This window comes from Corvus kubaryi, unplaced genomic scaffold, assembly GCF_017639235.1.
Source record: "Corvus kubaryi isolate FWS band 111438036 unplaced genomic scaffold, C.kubaryi_AGA036_p1.0 37308, whole genome shotgun sequence".
Taxonomy (NCBI): Eukaryota; Metazoa; Chordata; class Aves; order Passeriformes; family Corvidae; genus Corvus; species Corvus kubaryi.
In genome coordinates this window covers 22,999,766-23,020,452 of record NW_024581096.1, presented here as the reverse complement: position 1 = coordinate 23,020,452, position 20,687 = coordinate 22,999,766, and the positions used below count along the sequence as shown (strand labels likewise).

The following is a 20,687-nucleotide window of genomic DNA, read 5'->3' as shown; positions in this document are numbered from 1 at the left end:
TGCAAGGGTCCTGGTGACAGAGGAAGGCTACATCTATTCAAGTATCTTCTCTGTAGCAGAGCCAGGAGATACTAGAAAAAAAACATTTTGGAAGTGAGGAGAACTGATAAGAAATGGAAATGCCCAGCATCTTCTGTCCTGCCATGTAACCAGAATGTGAAGGGAAGGTCAAAATCAGTGACCTGACAAAATCACTGACCTGTACCAAGAAAACTAGGTACACCAACTGGTGCAAGGTTGTTCATCTTCTCAGGCCTAGTTCAGTTGATATGGCTATGAACTTCTCTTTTCCTCAAGCCCTGATTTATACAAAGTCGGAAGATGTTTTAATCTAGTTTAAAAAAACAAATTTTAAATAAAGACCTGAACTATTCATAACAGCTAGATGACAGTATTTGTCACAATAGTCTAATAATCAGTATTTCATTTAATACTCATTTGAACAATCAATCAGTATTTTATGAGTAGGCCAGTTTGAAGATAGGCAGTTGCTGGTATTAACAAAAATGTAATCATATAGCAGACAATTATCATAGGAGCACAAACACTGGCTACTTTCACAAGAACAGTTTGTTGATGCATATGTAGTGTCCACCTCATTTGTTAACCAGGTATATACAATACTGGCATGTCTGTTATCAATTTTCTACCTAAACAAGAAAGAGGGAGCCTCTGTTCATAGGCACTACTTTATTAGCATCTTAACAAAATAATTGAGAAAATGACAGTAGGTAGGAACAATGTTCTCAATAGATGAGCTCAGGTTCACAGGCATTTCTAGAAAACAGACATCATTTTGCTGTACCTACAGTGTTTTTACACTTTCACCACAAATTCTCTCTGAACCACATACTTGTTGTGTATGTTGCTGGAACCCACCTACCATTTGAAGTCAGTTTTCAAGCAGTGTGATTTCCCTTGAACTTTATTACCTAGTATTTGTCCACTATAATGGGGGCGGGGGGGGAACACTGATGGGGAAGGAAGGTAGTGGGGGAAGGGAAGAGATAGGGAAGGACTAGGGTAGAACAAATGGGAAACACATTTAAAAGTGCAGATAACTGACAGTAAAATATATGTTCTTTGGTTAGCAAGCAGAAAAAAAGGAAAGGACTTGCACACATGATAGATACGCACTAGCATTCTAAAGCAGAAGACAAGAATGTCAAGAGTGTATTCTTTCCCCTCTGCCAGATGGAAGGGCTATTATTATAAATGAAAGGCAGCAGTAGTGGATGCCAGGCACTTTTGTTGTGTGCCAGATTCTGAAGTCCAGATGTAAGCAGGTTACCCCTGGGACAGGACAGGCTTCAGCTCCCGCAGCAGAACAGAACCAATCACAGTTTTCTCAGTGTTTATGATGAGATGTGCTGTAGAGCTCTCCTTCAGCTCCACTGTGACTAGCATCAGTGACCCACTGTGCACAGTCTTAGCTGCAAACCTGGAGAGAAAGGGAAAAATAAAAAAGAAAAGAGAAAAATCACTGAGGATCTTAAGGTCAAAGACTGCTAGCGTTTCTTTCTGCAAGAGTTAAATGAACTCAAATACAATAAAATACTTCTAAATTCATTAATGCATTTCAGGGGATAAACCATAAAACCTCCCATAAATTCTTCAAACATAATTTGTGCAGCATTGCGTAAATATTTTTGCATTTTAGAAGGACAAAGAAGTATCATGCAAAATTTTGTATTTAGTAGTACAAACTAAATTTTATTTAAATAATTTCTTAATCTAAATACTGATTCTTCAGTTCATCTACCGTATTCATGCACACTGACAACCTGACTACAGCTGTATAGAATTTTCCAAGGATTTCCATTATTTGGTGCCCCAAAGACAATACAACTATGTTAAATGTAGTAGAACACATAAAAAAAGCCAAACTTCCTGTACTTTCTGAAATGTGTCTCCTCCTGCAATCTGAGAAATTAATTCAAACTAAAACTAGTCAAATTTATAAACATACAAAACAATCAGTTAGAAATGAGAGTAACAGGAAGACACTGGTTTATTCTATTGGTGAATTTATCTCCAGAATCATAAAAATGTTGCCAGTATTTTAAAGCATATTATAATTATAAAAAATCCTACAAAGGAAATAAAAAGCTACCAACCAATCAGATAGACAAAAGTTAGGACTAATGCACCATTACTAAATTCCAAGACATGAAGAACCCACTAATTACATGGAATTAAAAGCAAAACTAGCCTTTTAAGCACCACAATTGACTGAAAAGCCATTTTAGGCACAATGAACTTCTGCCAATCCTGTTAATTCATTCTGTGTGCAGAGCCAGGCCCAAGAGACAGGAAGCAAGAGGATGGCAACAGCGTCCATCTTTCCATCCTCCACAAGGAGCACAACATGCTTCCCCCCCCCCCTCCCCCGTTGGTTACTTCTCAACAACAAAGTTGCTGCACATGGGCTTTTGAAAACACTAACAAGTGTGGAGCAGGTCTGTGACCCCGTCTGACCCCACTTTGCAGGGCCAATCTCCTCTCCTCTTTCTGAATGACACGTGTCTGAATCAGAGCCATCTGCCTCAATTTGCGCAACATCTTCAGTCACAATAGGACCCAGTTAGCCCTGACAACAGCTCACAATACAGAAAAATCAAACTGCTGCGCTGACAGCACGCTGTGGGCTATTCAAGAGCAAACCAACTGGTCAGCGTCTCCTGTCTGACAATCAGCATGGGCCTTGCAAAGCGCCTACCCAAGCCCTTGGGGATCTGTTTAATTACCATCAACATAAAGGAGGGAGTTTATCAGGAGATACTCAAAAAACTTCACTCCAGACATAATTAAAATATTAGCCACTTAAGCAGGAAGCAAGTTCTCTTTAAACAAGAAGTAATTTCTGTCTTTTTTTTTCTTTTTAAACAAAGCATATCAAAATCTCATAATACATTATACTAATTAAGGAAACATGGGGCACTTTTCTAATGTCATCCATCACAGGTCAATCTATTTCTTTTGTCTGGATTACAGATACATTCAAAGACCTCTCTTTTTAACAGAAGGTTATAAAACGATATTACTAGTACAAAAATTACCTACTTAGCTAGTTACATCAATGATTTCATCTATTTATGCTGCAATGTAGAAGATGACTATTTCTCTTGTTGACTTCGACAAGGGGATAATTATAGAAACAATAGTCTTATTAGTCACTTTATTTACTTAACAGTTGTGTCTTGGGACAACACAGAAGCAGATTATCTCTGAGTATGCACATAAATAGGTTGCTAGTTGACACTCCTGCTGTGCTTCATAGCCCCGAGGCTTGATTTTACCCTCTTTTATCAAAAGCTGAAAGTGATACAAAGTCAGCATTCTGGGAAAACCAAGGTGGTCCAAAGCACGAGAGATGAGTTTTGTGCTGATATTTTTACATGTGAATTTGCAAAATCACTTAGGGGATCAATAGCACTTTTCCATACCCCTGAACAAACCACATAAAATCAATAAAATGTGAATTTGCATGTGTTTTGCAAGATGCAAAGGGCCGGATACTCAGATAATTTTACACAAAGTGTTAATACACATAACTAGCAACAGCTAATCAGCTTCTATCAATGGTCACTGGTATAAGATCTGGAATTGCTAGGTGAAGGAAGAATTAGACCAAAACAGGAAGACTTATTTCACCATTAAAAAAGCATGTATAGAAGAGAACCACACAGTGGGTTAACAGCTGCTTTTGAACTTCGGGTTTACAGCTGCTTTTGAACACTGGAGACCAAAATCTGTTCCTTAGAATAGGGAATATAATGTAGTTTCTAAGGGGAGTGACAAATACACTTGTATAATCTGTAAAACTAAATACAGTTATAACAGGATGAAGCAGCAGGCACTAGCAGTAAAACTGATAGGTCAGTTATTTAGATGTTTCAAATATACTGTCATTAAAGGATTTGGTTAATAGCTGTTTTTTCAACTAAATACACACCACTGCATTTATATGCTAACTTTTACCAGAAACCCTTGCGGATTTTCTAAAACATGTGTTGTGCTCAACTAAATACCTAGAAAAGCCTAGAAAACCACTGGAAAAATCTCTCAGCAGCAACAAATGAATCACTAATAACGTGTTCACTCTTAGTGAGAAACTTTGATTTTCCCCATGAGGTCGGTAATAATTTTTCACTTTTTCTGGAAGTTGATACTTAAAACCTTAACAGTTAGAATTTGAATTAAAACCAAACAAAAATCCCCAAACCAAACTAAACCAAAAAAGACAGTAAACCAACGAGAAATCATTGACTTTAATAAGTCTTGAAAAATGCACTGTGGTACATTTAAATCTAGGATGTAAATTGATTGATTGCAGGTCTAAAAGAAAGAATTTGTCCTGTGGACAACTCTTAACATAAGACACTATATTATGAGCATGATTCTGTTACAACAAAGGATGCATCAGTAAATACAAAAAAACCAAAACCCCAAAAAAACCTCCCCAAAACAAAGCAAATGAGAATACATCCAGAAAACAGAACCAAGTATTTTCCAGTAGTTTCAAGATGGCTGTTTCTGCTATGATGGAGTATTTAATTCTGTGGTAATATTGATTCTAAACCTGATTTTACATCATTAAAATATTCAGGAACATTTACAGCTGCTAATATTTTTCCCATTTAATAAAATCAAGGCAGATTAGAAACAAAACGACGTGAGAAATATTTGCATATTCTGAATGTTAACAATTCTTTTTTTTTAGAAAGAATGTTAAATATTCTAAGCATATGTGACATGCAGAAACAGAGAGAAGGAGTTCATACATTATTTTTACAAAAATAGAGTACCTGTCAGTGGGTAAGGAAATACACATTAAGAATAAAATTCAATATCAATGAAGTACTGTATATTTTTAGAAAGACTTGGTCTTTCAAGAGTTAAAAATCAAGTACATAGTCTTGGTCACCTCCCATGAAAATAAGATTTGTTCATGGTAACCATACAGAAAAATTTGGTATGTAGCTGACATAAAGAGAAAACACAGAGTATCAGATGCTACAATGTGACAGCATTTGTCAAACACTGACTTTGCAATGATGACTAGCCTAAATACAGACTGGCAGTAATTTTCTCTTTTTTTGTAGACAAAATACAGCTACACTATAAGGAGATGCATTTTTATGAGGAAAGGTTATGAAAATTTCATGGCAGTGAATATACAGAAGCAGACTAACTCACTTAAAATCTGCTCTTTAAAATTCAACATTTGAGAAAGTAAATTTACACCTGAACACTCACTATCGGGATATTAACAGCAGAGCAGGGTTTGTAACGCATAATTCAACAGCATTAAAACACACTCTCTCCTGTCCGGTCCTTTTCTTCCTCTTTGACTTTTCTATTCAAGCTAAATTCTCTTCTTTTTCTCTTCTACTGCTTACCACAAACAGTGACAATGGCCCATGGAGGCTAAAACTTTTTTTTCCTCTGCTCTTTCTTTAAATCTTGTACATGAAGCCTTCAATTACTGCCTGCTGAAGCAGACAGAATCCTATTAGTATGGAAGACAATCAGAAGATGCAATGCCCTGCCCTAGCCGTAGAAAAATAATTAGTCCAAAGCTGACAAATGTGTAATCAAGTTATGCAATGAATATATTCAAAGGGGAAAAAAAAAATTACTGCTGCGAATTAGTCCTCAATTTGTAAAAATAAGAATGAGTAACTACAAAGGACCTTCCAGCACGTTAACTGGACGACAAAGATACTTACACTTATAGTTTCAGTACTCTGAATCTTCCTCTTGCTCTGCTATGTACAGATTTGACTTTATAATTAAGATTTCATCTAAAAATTGGTTGAATTACTGATTTACTTGTATTCATTCTCTGAGTAAGTCTTAGAATACAAAAATGAAGTATTTGGTATTAGTTCTGACCTGGGGATAGAGGAAGCCTAATAATAAAACTGTAAGCACAAATATATCCACTAAATGCAGGATCTTAATCTGGTGATTTTGACATTGATTACTACTAATAAAATTTGATTAATATTTACCTTAAAAATCATATGATGATAATTAGACTTTCTTTTTTCCAGTCTGTTAAATGCGATTTTAACACTATCTTTGAATAAATTGTTCAAAATACCTAATTCATTACAATAATGAAACTATTTTCCAACATTATCTATTTTTTCAGGGGTATAAAACAATAAAATTGTAAAATAATTTGCAATCAAATGTACATATTTTTGCCATGTTTATCTGTATTGATAAAATAGATTTTGATTCTGTCCTCAGTTTCCAGTAAGCAGCTGCACTGTACCTCTAACAAAAAGGCAGAAGTGCCAGCCATCTGAACTTCCTGTCCAATACATAGCAGTACTCCACATGTTCGAAAAGATGCTGCATGAACTTTTTATCATCTTCCAAATTTATCATTAGTTTAAAAATATCAGCGTTTTTTATGTAGGTATTTATATCTCCTCTCTAAAATTCCAATGAGATAAAAGCTTGAATCAAAATATTTGGTCCTCCCACCTAGAAAATTCTAATTGTAATACTCAATCTATTTTGTTTTCTCATATACTTTACTCTTTTTTTTTTCTATAGAATTTGGCATTTAATATGATACATGCTTGAGAATTATACTCAGTCCATTTTTAAAACAGGCTATAAATTTTAATTTGCAGGAAAATTATTTAATTCCAAGAAAGTAGATTACCTTATAGAAAGATATTAAAATATTAAACATGCTCAGAGATCTTCACAATCAAAGATATTCTTCTGCTCAGTTAGTTCTTTAAGTGTTAAGCATTTTCTGTTTAAATAACTGGCTCAAAAGGTTCCTGTTTGTTTTTCAAAGAAAATGCTGCACATATTTATCACTTTACAGCATTCAGATACAAAAGCAGTGCTGTCCTCTAGTGGACAACAAATAAGCCAGGCTAGAACAATCTATTTTGATGAACCACATACCTAAAATGACTCACTCATATACTTTTAATATTAAGATCAAATTTAATTTCTTGAAGTTATTTTAATATTTTGCAATTTGCACCTAAGCTCTTTAAATACAAAAATATAACTAGAGTGTTAAGGGCATTAAAATGATTCTGTGTGAAGGCATTCTCTTGATCAAGTATTTTGTACCAGTTAATCAAAATCTTCATATGATGGTAATATATGAAATATACAGGGCTCTTTTCTTAGCAGAGAGAAAATTTCAAGGTTTTGGAACATTAGGATTTGATTAAGAATTTGATTATGATTTGATTAAGGAATAATTACAATAGGAAGAGTAATATGAGGAACTATGGAATGAATACTTTCATGTTTATAAAATTCAGCTTTCTTTTCCTCTATTAATAAAAATATTAACCTAAGAATAATTACTAACCAGAAAGTCTTCTAGTCCTGCCTGTTAAAAGAAATATAAATGGTTAGCCTAGTCGGGATTTTTTTTTTTTTAAGGAAACAAAACCAAACCCCTCAAAACAGAAAGCAAGAACTACTTCCATCATATATCAAGAAAACTTTAAGAGTTTACAACTTCTGGCTAAAATGAAGGCTGAAATAACTGTGGACATGGATATACTATTCCATTTAAAATTCCATCTCCTGCAGGTAAAGACTACCAGAGAAGCTGTTTTGCCTAGGGTATTTAGCTCTCTAATTAATTCCTACTTGAGAAATTAGGAAGCAAAATCAAAGCTGCATGACTATTACAAGTTTATTTACTCAGCTACCCAGTGAAGCTTTCTGGAAGAGTAGAAGAAGAAGACTGAGCCCCACAGCTAAGGAACCACAGAAGCAAAACAGTCCAGGTAACTGCATCAAAAGAGCTACTTTGCAGGAGCAGAGGTGGATTTCACTTCCTTGGAGCTCTCCAACAGGCTAACTGCTTAGTAAAAAAAACCTTAGAAAAGGTGTGTTTGCACACAGAGCAGGAACAGCCTTAAAAAAGGTCTTTGTGGATTTATAGACCTGTTTATCAGCTACTGAGAACATATTTTTGGATTCAAGTGAATAACTATAAAGAATTTATGTTTCTCAGAAATTTATACACGGTGTTTATCCTCAATAGATGGGTATTCTCCTTTACAGCAGACATGCTGGAAGCAAATGCAGTTGTTAGTTATGTGATCACTAACTTCCTACCTGAGAATTCTCCAAATGTAGCACAAGTTGGAAGATGACATACACAGAAAAATTTTCCACGTGGACCCCTTTAGGTGGAGTTTGATTCAATACAAATGTACCTACACACATGCACAACTGCATACCTTTTCTCCCCACATTAAGTGTTGCTGGATTAAAAAGATGCAGGGAGGATAACTGATTACTAAGCACAACATTCTCTGATAATCAAAATTGTCTGTAAACAAAACCCTCTTTCCTTTGAGAATCAGTCTGCCAATATACTATAAATGGGACATGACAGGTTGCAAAATGATAAAAAGGGGTGAATACAACCAGACTGTCAGGCTGATGCATGGGGTGAGAAATAAAGGCTAGTGAAACACAGGTCCTTGGATTTCTGTATTTTAAGCATTTTATGCAAGTTTCTCTACTTGGTCTTGCTGTTTTCATACTATTCAGAATATGAATTCTCACCCACTGCAATGTGTTTACTGTCATAATACATGATTTACACAGTATGTTTCTGATTTTGCTGAAGGATAGCAATATAAGCCTCCACAAGACAGGTGGACAGTATTTTACATCTTGTTCAGTAATCGCTTATTTATGAAATCAGATAGTTAAGGGTACACTAAGCAATGGCATACAGCAAGCTCTGAACAAACTACCATATCTAAGTGGTTCAGTGAAGTGTCCTTAAAAATGTAGGTCACAGAAGCTGCACAGTCACTGCATGCACTGCTGTGCTTGAGCTCGTTAGACCTGCCCCAGCAATGAGCATAAGTGCTGTTTCATGCTTCTTGTTTAAAACTTAGCTTGCTTGCTGCTAATTTAGGTGTCTACTACAATAACACACTAAGATGAGATGAGAATCCTCCCTCTACAAGTCCTGGTGATGTCTAGAAAAAAGAGATGACTATCAGCATCACCGCTTTCATGACTGTAATGGAGAGGATGTTAAAATCACCATTTAAAAATGTGAAATGGCTACTCTGAAGCACTTTAGAGCTTCGTTGTCAAGAGATTTGATTTTCTCCAAAACCTCAGATTGTCCCATACTGGGTTGTTGAAATGACAGAATTGACCATGTTAAATTTGAGGACTGAAATTAAAGCTGTCGTGTGTCTCAGAGTGCAGGTCAGTGGTTACAGCCATCCTGATGAACTGTAGAATGGAGATGTGCATATGACACCATGCTCACTTTCTAATCCTGCTACTTCCTGTTTGCAATTGTGGATTCCTTCCAGAATACAACAGCAGCAACAGACTAGTGCAATGGACTATTAAATAAGTTGAGGTTGACTAAACTTCATTCTTCATAACCACCCTGCTGGCCTCAGAGTTTAATCTCACTGACTGATTGGGCAATGCATAGGTAGTCTTTAAGAATGAAAAAAGTGGAAAAGATGGTCTATCTTGCATCAATTTTAGAGCCACAGTCATTGAGGGAAATAATATTCTGTAGTACAATTCATCCCATTTAAGAAATGCTTTGGGAAGTAGAAGGTAGAGAGGTAGGTAGTTGAAGACAGCCTGATTCTCCATCCCTTTACACATTATACTATGACGTCAATGGAAGCACACAAGTATAAAAATGAGAGTGAAGAAGTAAATCCAGTTTATGGTCACAGCTCTGAACAGATTTTTCTGCTGTATGCTACTTGCCAACACTTTTAAAGCTTTGCACCATATTTTGTTGGTAGCAGGAAAAAACACCTCCTATGTGCATTTCCATCACTTTTTTTCCTAAGCCAATTTAGCCTGAAACACCTCTCCTTCATGTATAGGGTCTTCCATAACAGTAGATGATATTTTGACATTTTTTAGAAGATTATAAGAGCATTCAAGTCTTTAAAGATTAAAGTCTGCAACTAGACTTTTCATTCTATCACCATCTGTTATCTTTTGCTATATTCAAAGTGAAGCATATGATTACTACCTATCCTTATAGGAGCTGAAAATGAATAAAGGAGAAAGAGACCTGAGGAACTTTTAGAATATTCATCTGAGAAGAATAAGCAACACATCTTGAAAGTAACACTAGCATGAAAAGCTGGGTCAATAAGGCTTGTGTCAGTGAAATAGAATATGACTGAAAATCTTGAACTGAGTAATGTCTTCATCTCATCATATTTTGAAATAGAACAGCCTGGATTTTGTTGTTGTTGTTGTTGTATCTAAAGCAATGAATGTTATTGCCCAAGTAGAGAACAGGAGCTCAAGTAATGGTCTATAGAAGCATCAACTTTGAGGGAATAAATGTCCTCCATTATGTACCCTCTTATCTTGAAGATGGAAAAATTTCTAGTAGACTTTCCCCACTGACAACAAACAGCAGGCATATTTCAACTGAAAAGTACTTGGTCTCTAAAGGTAGTTATTCAGAGTGATTTCATTCCCTGCAGGAACAAATAGTTTTCTTTCAGTGTCTTTGTCTTCAGATATTCAAATGGTGCCCCTGGATGTGGTCTGAACCAAAAGACAGAAGCTTGGTGCCTTAGCTGACTCTCTCTGAAATCACTTTATCAACACCAAGTAACAGTTCTCAAAACATTAGAAGAGCTACGGATATTCCAACAATTACTCTAATCACTCCTGTGAAAAAATATTTTAAGAAAACAAAGGACTCTTTTTTCTGAAGTTTTCATATTTAAGAAGACACATTTCCTATTCAAGAAAATTTCTCTTTTGAAATTTCACATTCTTGCTTCTAGTACAAGCCTTTTAAAATTTACATAATGTTTCCACTTAATAGCAAAAGCAAGACAGATCAATACATAAAATAGTTAAATCCTATTAAGAGCATGCAAAAGCATTGCATGTAGTCTTACAAGGCCCCATAATCTAGGCCCTTGAATAAATTCTGTTGAAGATCAGGTAACTATTCTAAAGGAAGTAAAATAGTATAGCAAATTTATTTTTCAAATATATAAACAGTAACCTGCAACTCTGTGCTCTGATATATAGACATAGATATAGATATAGATGGGCTGTTGAGTTCAAAATTTTTGCAGCTATCACTTCAAATAAAACAGGTCAGAAATGAGAGTTTAAAGTAGAATCAACTACGTCACCTGGCATTTTTTACTACTCTCATTTAACAATTAAATTATTACATTGTAACTAAGTATACAAATTTAGTAGCCACATGGTAATGACAGAAAAGAAATGATGTAAGAAAGTGTTGCTATATTATGATAGTCTCAGATATATAGCTAATGTAGTTGACATTTGTTTTCACTTATTTTATTTTTCTTTGATGACTATATGCTACTCTGTTGATATTTATTTCAAGTATTTACTTTCAAATCTTCAGTATATTCGCTCTAAGTATTTTTATGTGGTGCAAAAATAAAGTCCTAATAGGGTTATTAATTTAAGGACCAGTAATTGGGTTCCACCAGCATGACAGCATCTTCAGCATGAATGTGAATTTGTTTAGACTGAAAGAAACCATGAAACACACCTGTTCATGTCCATTAGATACTCTTGCACTTGTATTAAACCGTACAATTTCATTTTGAATGAGTATATTGCATTACCAGGCAATACAAATTTTTTGGCATTAGCCATCATTAAGCAGTAATACTCAAGTTGGGGATGACCAACTAATAAGTTAATATAATTTATGCTGCACAGCGCAGAATACCAAACAACAGTACTCCTTTTGCTGTGTAAAAAGGTATGTACTAGGCTCTTCCAAGAAGTCAGCTGAAGCAGTCCTCACAGAACAGCACAATGAGCTAAAAGTTCTTGGATGTAATTTTTTTCTCCGGTATCACTTGCAATAAAACAAGACAAATGGCAATCCGATAAAAAACTTAGAAAATTCACTTATAATGTATTTTTATTGAATCTGTAACTGTTTAGAGAAGATAAAAGGTGACTGCTTATTTTATTATCCTGAAATTGCATTTCACATAAATAAAAGTCACAGTTCTTGCATCCATGAGACTTCTGCCAGAAGACATTTCATTTTTGTTTCTTCTCACGGCAGAGTTCATTTAATCCAAACATATGTATACTTTAGATACATATATATATATATATATATATATATATATATAAACTATTTCAGGAATTTTTTTCAGCATTTTGAAAGGATTAATTATCTAATATCTATCTCAAATATTAATTCATGTGAATCTAGGATTTACTTTAATGATAAAGCATCACTGTTTAAAAGATGAACAGGTTCATCGCAGTATCAACTAGGTAATGTTCCTGCTTCTGTTCTCAGTAAAATCTAGGTGGAATTACGACTACATGATATCCGTGAACTGCAGTTACTTATGGTGAAGCAAACAAAGACTATTTCCTAAATGCTTATCAACTGCTGGACACTTCTCATAGGCCACTTAAGTTGTTATATACCATTTTTTTTCTTGATGGATTATTCTATGGTCTATTCTATAACTATTGTGGCAGACTGAAAACACTGTATTTTAAATCTAAATAATCAAAGAAGATTTCAGGATGCTCTGAAGTACTCTGAATACTTCAGCTTGACCCGAACATGCCTTAACCCAACAGTAAGCACATCTTCAATTTATTTAGTGTTGGTATAGACTCTTTTGTAGAAAACTTCCTTTAAAAGAAACCGAAAGAGCAAAAGAAAACAGCATCAAATTAGAAACTTATCTACAACCAGGAAACCTGTGGCTGAGCTAGGAACTGGGCTATTATTTTAGCGAGCCTTTTTGAGACTCAGTCAACAAAACAATCCATCCCTATGTGTTAATTCTCATGTGATAGATAGGGTAAAGATGGAGAGCACCTGTATAGTGCAGACACTTCAGTCTCTCTTGATTGACACCGTCACCTAATCTTTGAATTGACATTAAGAACACAGGCTATACAGATCCCTCAGGGATGCAACAAATGAGGACTCTTTCATGGAGGATCAGGTGTCAACAGTGACAATCATTTCAGTGCAATCACACTAGCTGTGCCATGTTTTTATGGTGAAACAGAATTTTATCATTAACCGTATCAAATACATAGGAAAATCCAGCTGGGTTAATGTTAATGCAATGCAATACACATGCCCAGCAATGCAAAAGAGACTACATCCAACAAAGAGAAATATCAGGTTATTAGTCTTGTGTAGGCTACAGCATTCTCACCATTTCAAACAGCCATCTCAGTCAGCAAAATTTCAAAGAAAAGCACTGTTCTTTTCTTTCAAAGATGATACTTTGCTCTTATTGAATATCAAAATTCAGGTAACTAGAGGTAATTCAGAATTTAGTGAACAGTTTTAGTAGATGGTAAGAGAGATGTAGTCATTTTCTTATTTCAAGACCAGGTTAACCTGTTTGTTCCTGTCACAAGTGAGATGCCATACAGATTCACAGGACTAAATATTCTGAGTCAATCACATTAAAACCTGTCATTAACCAACAATTGTATCAATTCCACTGACATTCTGTATCAACAGTATTTGGATGAAACTGATTAATCAGCAAGTGACAACTGGAAATTTGACAGGGCCAATGACTTTCGTGGCTGATAACTGGTTTTGCTTGCAGATATATATAGGAACTTCAGAAAATAATGTAAGAAAACACATTGCTTCTCACAGGTGATACAACTGGAGCAGGCTGCTTATTATGGGAAACACAGAAAAATGTTAACCTCCCCCACCAAAAGCTTCTTTCAAGTACTGTGCCTTAAAAGGCTACCTCTTCCCTTTGAAACAAAACAAGGGAAGGACAATTTCCTCTAACTGTGTACAGTAAAGTCTAGACATTTCTATATACATTCAAATAATGAGCTGCAGAGCACTTAGGCTCAAGTTACTATCTGCTTAGGATTATACACTGCAATATAATTGGGCACCTTCTGCCTTAAAGGTATGGATAGTAAAATTTTCCCTAATACTATCAAATGTTGATGAATTTTGGACTAACAAATTAATATTAAAAGATGGTCCTACTCTGAATAACAGATAATCTTACCTGTGTATATTATCTTGACCAGAAGGGACTACACCCAGGTTTGCCGCTTTCACTACCCTCTCAATTATTACAAGTCTAGTAGAGTTCTCTGGAGCAACAGCTATTGTAGCAGATGTCTCATTCATTCCTGTCAGCATTCCTGAAACATTAAGTATTTCATTATGAATACTTTAAAATTTGCTTGCTTATTAAGCATTAAACCAAAATAGTAGACATCTAAACAAAAAAAAAATTGCATTAAAAGTGAAGTAATTTATTCAGAAAAAAATTTTATAAGAACTCACATAATTACCTTAGTTTAATGTCTTACTTGCAATGACCTATTATCAGAAACAAATTAGTAATAGCGGAACAATGATATGTGTGATACTAATGCAACTGTGAAACCAAGGTAGTTCTTTCTCATAAGAAGCTTAACTTAAAAGAAGAACGCAAACGCAGAAATTAAATACTAAGTAAGACTGATTTGGAAAGGTCCAGCTTAAGTAAAACTATATACAAAGACCCATTATAATCTTTTAATCATAGATTTAATTATAATCCGTATCCAGTTGCTAAAAATTATCTTGAAATTCAGATAGTAGTAATTAGTTCAATTTAGTTATTTAAGAGAAAGTCAGCACATTAGAAACTGGGCAATACAGCTAGTATCCAGCTCTCGAAAATATCAAGATAAACCATTTGAGTAAAATATTTTGAATATCTCTATGAAATGGAACAGATATGTCAGGATTATATCCAAACATATGACAAAGAAAAAGTAATGAAGGATGTGCCATTCAAGGACATTTTAACAAAACTCACACTTTTCTATCAATATCCATTGTTTAAAAGAATGATTTGTTGGATGCTCATGTTGATTAAAACACAACAGTAACTACAACTTGATACTGTGTGTGCCTTTTTACAGTATGTTCAGAAGCTGAAAATGCAGACAAACAAAGGAGCACGGTACTTCAGGCAGAAATATGAAGCATCTGAAGCAACACTAACAATGAAAACAATGGAAAAGTCTCAGAAGGCTAATGTTTTAGGGCTGCACATACAGCTTGAACCCAGAGGAAACAGTAGTACCAAGATGCTTAATAGAGCAATTAAAACAATAAATCCAACATTTTAATGGCCCGGAATGTGCTGCTGTCACAGAATAAGAAATATGAAAGTAAAAATGGAACAGCTGATACGTAAAAAATAGGATATTTTTGAAGAGAACAAAAATAAGCATACAACTTTTATAACAATCAGATTTATCTTGGGAGTAGAATTCTGTTTCAAATTGTTTAACTATTAGGCAAAAGCTTTACAAACTACATACGCAGACTAAAACTGCTTTTAAGCAGAGCATGGGGACTGACATAACACTGCTGAGAGATGTGTGTACTTATTTAGGATTTAAACCTTCTCCATTAAGCTCTATTGAAGAGCAAATGCTGAATAAATGAATGCAACTATGTTTATGTTAAAAGCCTGTTTCCCGCAGCATGTAATTAAAGGAAATGTTGTACAAAGCCAGTACTTTTGTCAAGCTCCTGTAAATGGAAAGATGGATAGCACTCAGAGAAGTGAATGCATTGCTTCATATTTAACCTTAACACTCTTGTCATTAATGGTTTGTCTAACTTGTTCTATAAAAGACAAGGTACTGCTCCATTGAAGTAAAATTAAAAAAATCAACTAAACCATGCTTTTCAGAACAGAAGATTCATTATCGTCGACTAATGTATTGGCATAAAGCAAAGTAACATCCTATCAAGTAAGGCACACATTCAATCTGCTTTTTCACCCCCCTTTATTTTTAACTCATGCTGTTTTATTGTTATAGGCAATTTGTACCACTCAGCATGACAGTGTAAACTGAATCAAGATTAATTTACATGCAAAAGAACACTTAGGAGAGCAGCGTGGTAAGCAAATGTATTGTCTCGATTGCTGAGGTGGAAAAGAACCTGGAAATAAAAAAGGGTACTCTAATTAAGGAGCATCAAATATGATTGCTTGGGGTAGTCAATGGCCAGAAAATGGGAAATGTCCAACCATTTAAAGAATTAGCATCTTGCTTGTTAGGAAAACAAATTTTATATATATAATTTTAACAAAATTAGGGAAACTATCTGTTTATTTAACCAAGATTGGGTTTTGTTGTTGATTTGGTTTTTTTAAATGTGATTCAGGTATACACTTCTAAAAAAACGTTGACGAAATTATTTTAAAACATGTTTCTTGAGAGAAAAAAAATCCTAAAGTAGTTTTAATTGCCTATTTTAAAACCACCATCATAAAAATTCTGATTAATATCCAGCTGTAACAATCACATGACACGTTTAATATTGCTTGAAACGTGAGAATCTAAGAACAATCTAGCCCCAGCACAAAGCAGCAATTAGTCTGGGTTAACTACCTGATACGATGAAATAACTGTACGTATTTTAAATAATAAAAGAAAATTAAATTGGAAAAATTACAGTGATGGGTAACAAGGTATGTTAGCCAGCAGACTAGTCCTATTCTGAACTGAGGGAAGGAAACTTTTGCTACTGATTTTTAAAAACAACAGACAAGTTGAAATTTGGATAGTGTTCCCAATAATAAATGTTCCACTCATTCAGAATCCCTGCTATGGCAACTTGACCTTTTTTGGTGATGCGATGTAAAACAGGGTATAAAATTCTGAGGCCTGATGGATCAGAAGACGTATTTGAGCAGAAAGGTAAAGAGTGTTTGACAATACCATTTTTATCCACTCATTCCAAACTGTCAATCACAACAACCACTAACTCAGCTGCTGCTCTGGGGAACTACTTTACCAGAGGATTCCTGAGCTCAGAAGGGAAGGAAAGGGGAGATGGTGTAGCAAAGCTAAGCATATCATGCACAGCATGTGGACAAGAACAGCTTTTGAGGTTCTGCCACTATACCACCAGATAACTTTCAGAGCCATGAATATTCAATAACCTGTCTAATCCTCTCTCTTTGTGCCACCAGGAAGAAAATGGACATATACAAATGTAACAGACAATGCAAAACAGCAGAGTGTAATTGAGTAAAGATGTGTAGCAATGAATTGTCTTCTACATAGCAGTAAAATACCAGCTATTTCCTCTTTAGCATTCTTATTAGGTTACACATGCAATTTAGATGTAAAAATCCTTAAAACCCATACATATTTTCATTCTCTCCCAGTGTTACCTTGCATTTCTAATATTCCTCTCATTCCTTCATTATTTTTTACCTATCTGTTTTGGTCACAAATAAAACCAGGCATCTCCAGGCACAGGACTTGAAACATGTTCAAAACCAACCAAAAAAAAAAAAAAAGGAAAAGAAAAAGCAAAGCATGACAAGTGAAAAACAAGTTACATAAATCAGATTCATTTGAAGAATACAGGCAAATTGAAGTTAAACACAAAACAGAGTAATATATACGAACTTCTAAATTGCCCTGCATTTATTATTGTAATTTTGATTTTTCATTCAGCAAGAACACAAACTAATTCTTCCCATATGCTTCCTGTTCCTAGATTTTTGTAATAAATACTTATGCAAAATGTAGAATTGCGACCTCTGTTACCAAGAATATTCTGATACAGCTGATATCCACACGAGAAAAGATGCAATAGGAAAGGTTTTTAAACCTGTGGTAAATTTGCCAGCCTGCAAAGTCCTGCATCAAAGAATGAATTCAGGAAGACAGAGCAAGCGATACAGAAATGCCAAGAGACCTTCATGGATTTACAAATACTTCATATAAACAAATTTTCAAATAGCTTTATTCAGAGTAGCCTTTCTGCTCTATTAAACATAGCAAACAGCTGCCAGATTTATTCAGACAAATAATCAACAACCATAGAAGTAAAATGGCAGAAGAAAAAGGAATTTTGGCAACAACTCCACAGAGGACCACAGCTATTCTCCAAGTACACTTCTTCTATGTGCTCATGGTTCTGTATGGCCAGTCAGGAGGAAAAGAAGCCCTCAGTCACAGTAAAGCATACAAAAACTCTATCAGAATATCACAAAGCAAGCAAACATAAAAACAGGGAAGCAAGAAGCACAGTAACTTGCCTTGTTTTCACTACAGCCTCAGCTACAATTTTTAGAAGGGAATAGTTTAAAACAAATGTGCCACAGCCTCGTTCAATCACTCACCTTGGTTTGCTGAGCAGGTATAAAGCAGAAAGGCAGGCTTTAGCCAGCAAAGGGTAAGAACAGCAAATAAGTATCAATTGGTTATGAAAACAAAGCACAATCCTAACTTTTCACTGCAGCCATAAACTTAACTGCAAATGATCTAGACAGTATTTAAACTACTTTCTCAATAACTCAAAAACACAAAAGCAAGAAATGCTCAAAAGCAATAACTAATAGTACATAACATTACTCATTGGTGCTCTTGACTGCATGATGGATATACTGAGTTTCTGAGCCTTATACAACGAGACAGGATCCCATGGGCATATTCTCATCTCAGTGTGAAGAGACATACACATGTAAATCCCCATACATTGAGATAGATGAGTAAACACTACTATCTTTAAGTGCATCCAAAATGTAACCACTTATATTTTAAAATATCCAAGAATCATATCCAAATTAAGGACAGCAGTATTGACTATTCCATTTAACATATGGTCAAACCTAAGCAAAATTTTCTCTAATTATTTTGAATCAAATATTCAACTCACTAAAAGCTCTTATGGGGGGTTTGTGTCTGGACTAGCATCAAAGACTTACATTCTTTAAAGACACAATATTAGTAGAAGGCAGAAGTATAAAAACCATGTCACCATTCTAAAACAGTATTCCATCAAGAGTATCTTTTAATATATAAAGTGTTTAAAACGGAAAAGATCAAAATCATCTTCAAAGTTGCTGAGGAACAGGTACACGAATAGAATTTAAAATCAGTATTGGAATAAAGAATAGTAAAAACCAATGCAATACCAATGTATAAATGGTTTATTTCCTTGAGCTGGCATCCCAAGTTTCTGCATTACTGCTAGTAGGAAAGGCACTCACACTTCATGACAGCAAGCCAAAACTCTTTGAGCCAAAAGACTGTTTCAGGGTAAAGGGTGGGCTTTGACTCTTTAAAGACTGCATCATATCACTGCACCTCCTCTTTAAGACATTTTTAAACTACTTATTATTGTCAGACTGAATACTAACAGTGGCTAACTCAACCACCTACAACTGGAAGCACTTGCTCCATGCTTGGAAACTGAAAGGATGTAGCCCTCTTCCCATCCAAATATATTTACTGAAGCTGCTGAAGTATTTCTCACCTTGCTCCTTCTTAAAATCTTTCTCTGACATAGTGACAGGCAAGAGCAGCTCTCCAACAGAGGGTCGAATGTTAACATTGAAATGATCATCCTTTGTGCTAGAAAAGAGAAATTACAGATAATCAATCAAGTGCTTCAACACAGATTAATACATACATATCAGCTCCAATTTTTCTGTGAAATCTTTAAAAAGTCTTAAAATCTGTAAGAACTACCTGTATGATTTCCACCTTAGTAATTAGTAAAGCTGATCCATTTCCTCCAGTACAAACATGGTATGCATGGTCTTGTATTTCTGAAAATTTAACTTTTACTCATATCAATGTTTATTCGTAATCTACAAAGCATCACACTCAAACTAAAAGCTTGCAAAGAACAATTTATTGTGCATTTTATATATCCTTTAAAAGAACTGTTACATGTCCCTTCACCAGCTACAGCTGTCCTAGAAATACAGCTAAAGATAGGAAAGGTATAATTTCAGACAAAAGGATAATGCTGTCTGAAAAAACCCCACAAACATTCCAAACAAAAAATACATTAGTAAAGAAGAAATATTTTTGATAACTTCAATTTTACAGTATTTGGTATATTTAAACAAAACCACACAGCATACTGGTTAATGTAAAGGCATGCTGGAAAACTGTAGAACTTGAGGCCGTTTTCTTAACGGCAGAGTTACATAATACTATCACTAGAAACATAACACTATCAAATGTTACACATTTCTCCTTAAGAAATAAGTATCATAAAGTGAACTTCCTCTGAGTATCCATTCAATTCTCTAAGTTTCTAACTATTTTGTCTTAGACTTCTTCAAGGCTACAGAAACTCAAGATACATTCACTCTGCTATGTTTCATTGACTAACTGTACCATAAGGGATTTGCGTAGCAATTCAGGATCAGTACATCCAGTTGGAATCATTGTTAATGCTTTAAAGCCTGAGAAATTTTTAGAAAAGAACACTTCTCTTTTTTTTTTTTTTTTTTTTTTGCTGGTGTACCAAATAGCCAATATATATTGATTGGTGATATGCCTCAGATGTCTTACTTAAATATAATGATACAATCATTTGAATGGAAAATATATTTCATCAATTAACATCCCTGTTATTTAAATTAACCTAAAACATGTGTTACTGATTGTTTTATAAGTCTGCAACTTCAAAGTTTTGAAAAAAGATAGGCTGATAGAAAACAAACAGCACTACAGCCCAATACTATAGAAAACACATGAGTCTCCCTCCTAAAGATGCAAGACAAGCCACCTGGAAACAGAAAAGCATATTGCAGTCCTACTACTCAAAATTCTAATACTTATCATAATTACCCATTTTCAGA

At 34.7% G+C, this 20,687-nt stretch overlaps 1 protein-coding gene across 4 annotated transcripts in view; it reads right to left on the bottom strand.

Annotated features, from left to right (window-relative positions):
• Window positions 1-675: 675 nt before the first annotated feature.
• The window catches only part of AP3B1 (adaptor related protein complex 3 subunit beta 1), a 158,328-nt gene continuing 138,316 nt past the window's right edge, over window positions 676-20,687 (bottom strand). For 2 of the 4 annotated variants that reach the window (XM_042028880.1, XM_042028881.1), the window contains exons 25-27: window positions 19,346-19,443; window positions 14,064-14,202; window positions 676-1,441 (exon numbers count right to left, since the gene is read on the bottom strand). In XM_042028880.1, the coding sequence (XP_041884814.1) occupies window positions 1,288-1,441; window positions 14,064-14,202; window positions 19,346-19,443 (391 nt within the window). In that variant the 3' untranslated portion in view covers window positions 676-1,287. Of the gene's footprint in view, window positions 1,442-14,063; window positions 14,203-15,882; window positions 17,340-18,209; window positions 18,247-19,345; window positions 19,444-20,687 lie in introns of those variants that run through there. The other 2 variants (XM_042028883.1, XM_042028882.1) reach the window with 2 other exon arrangements.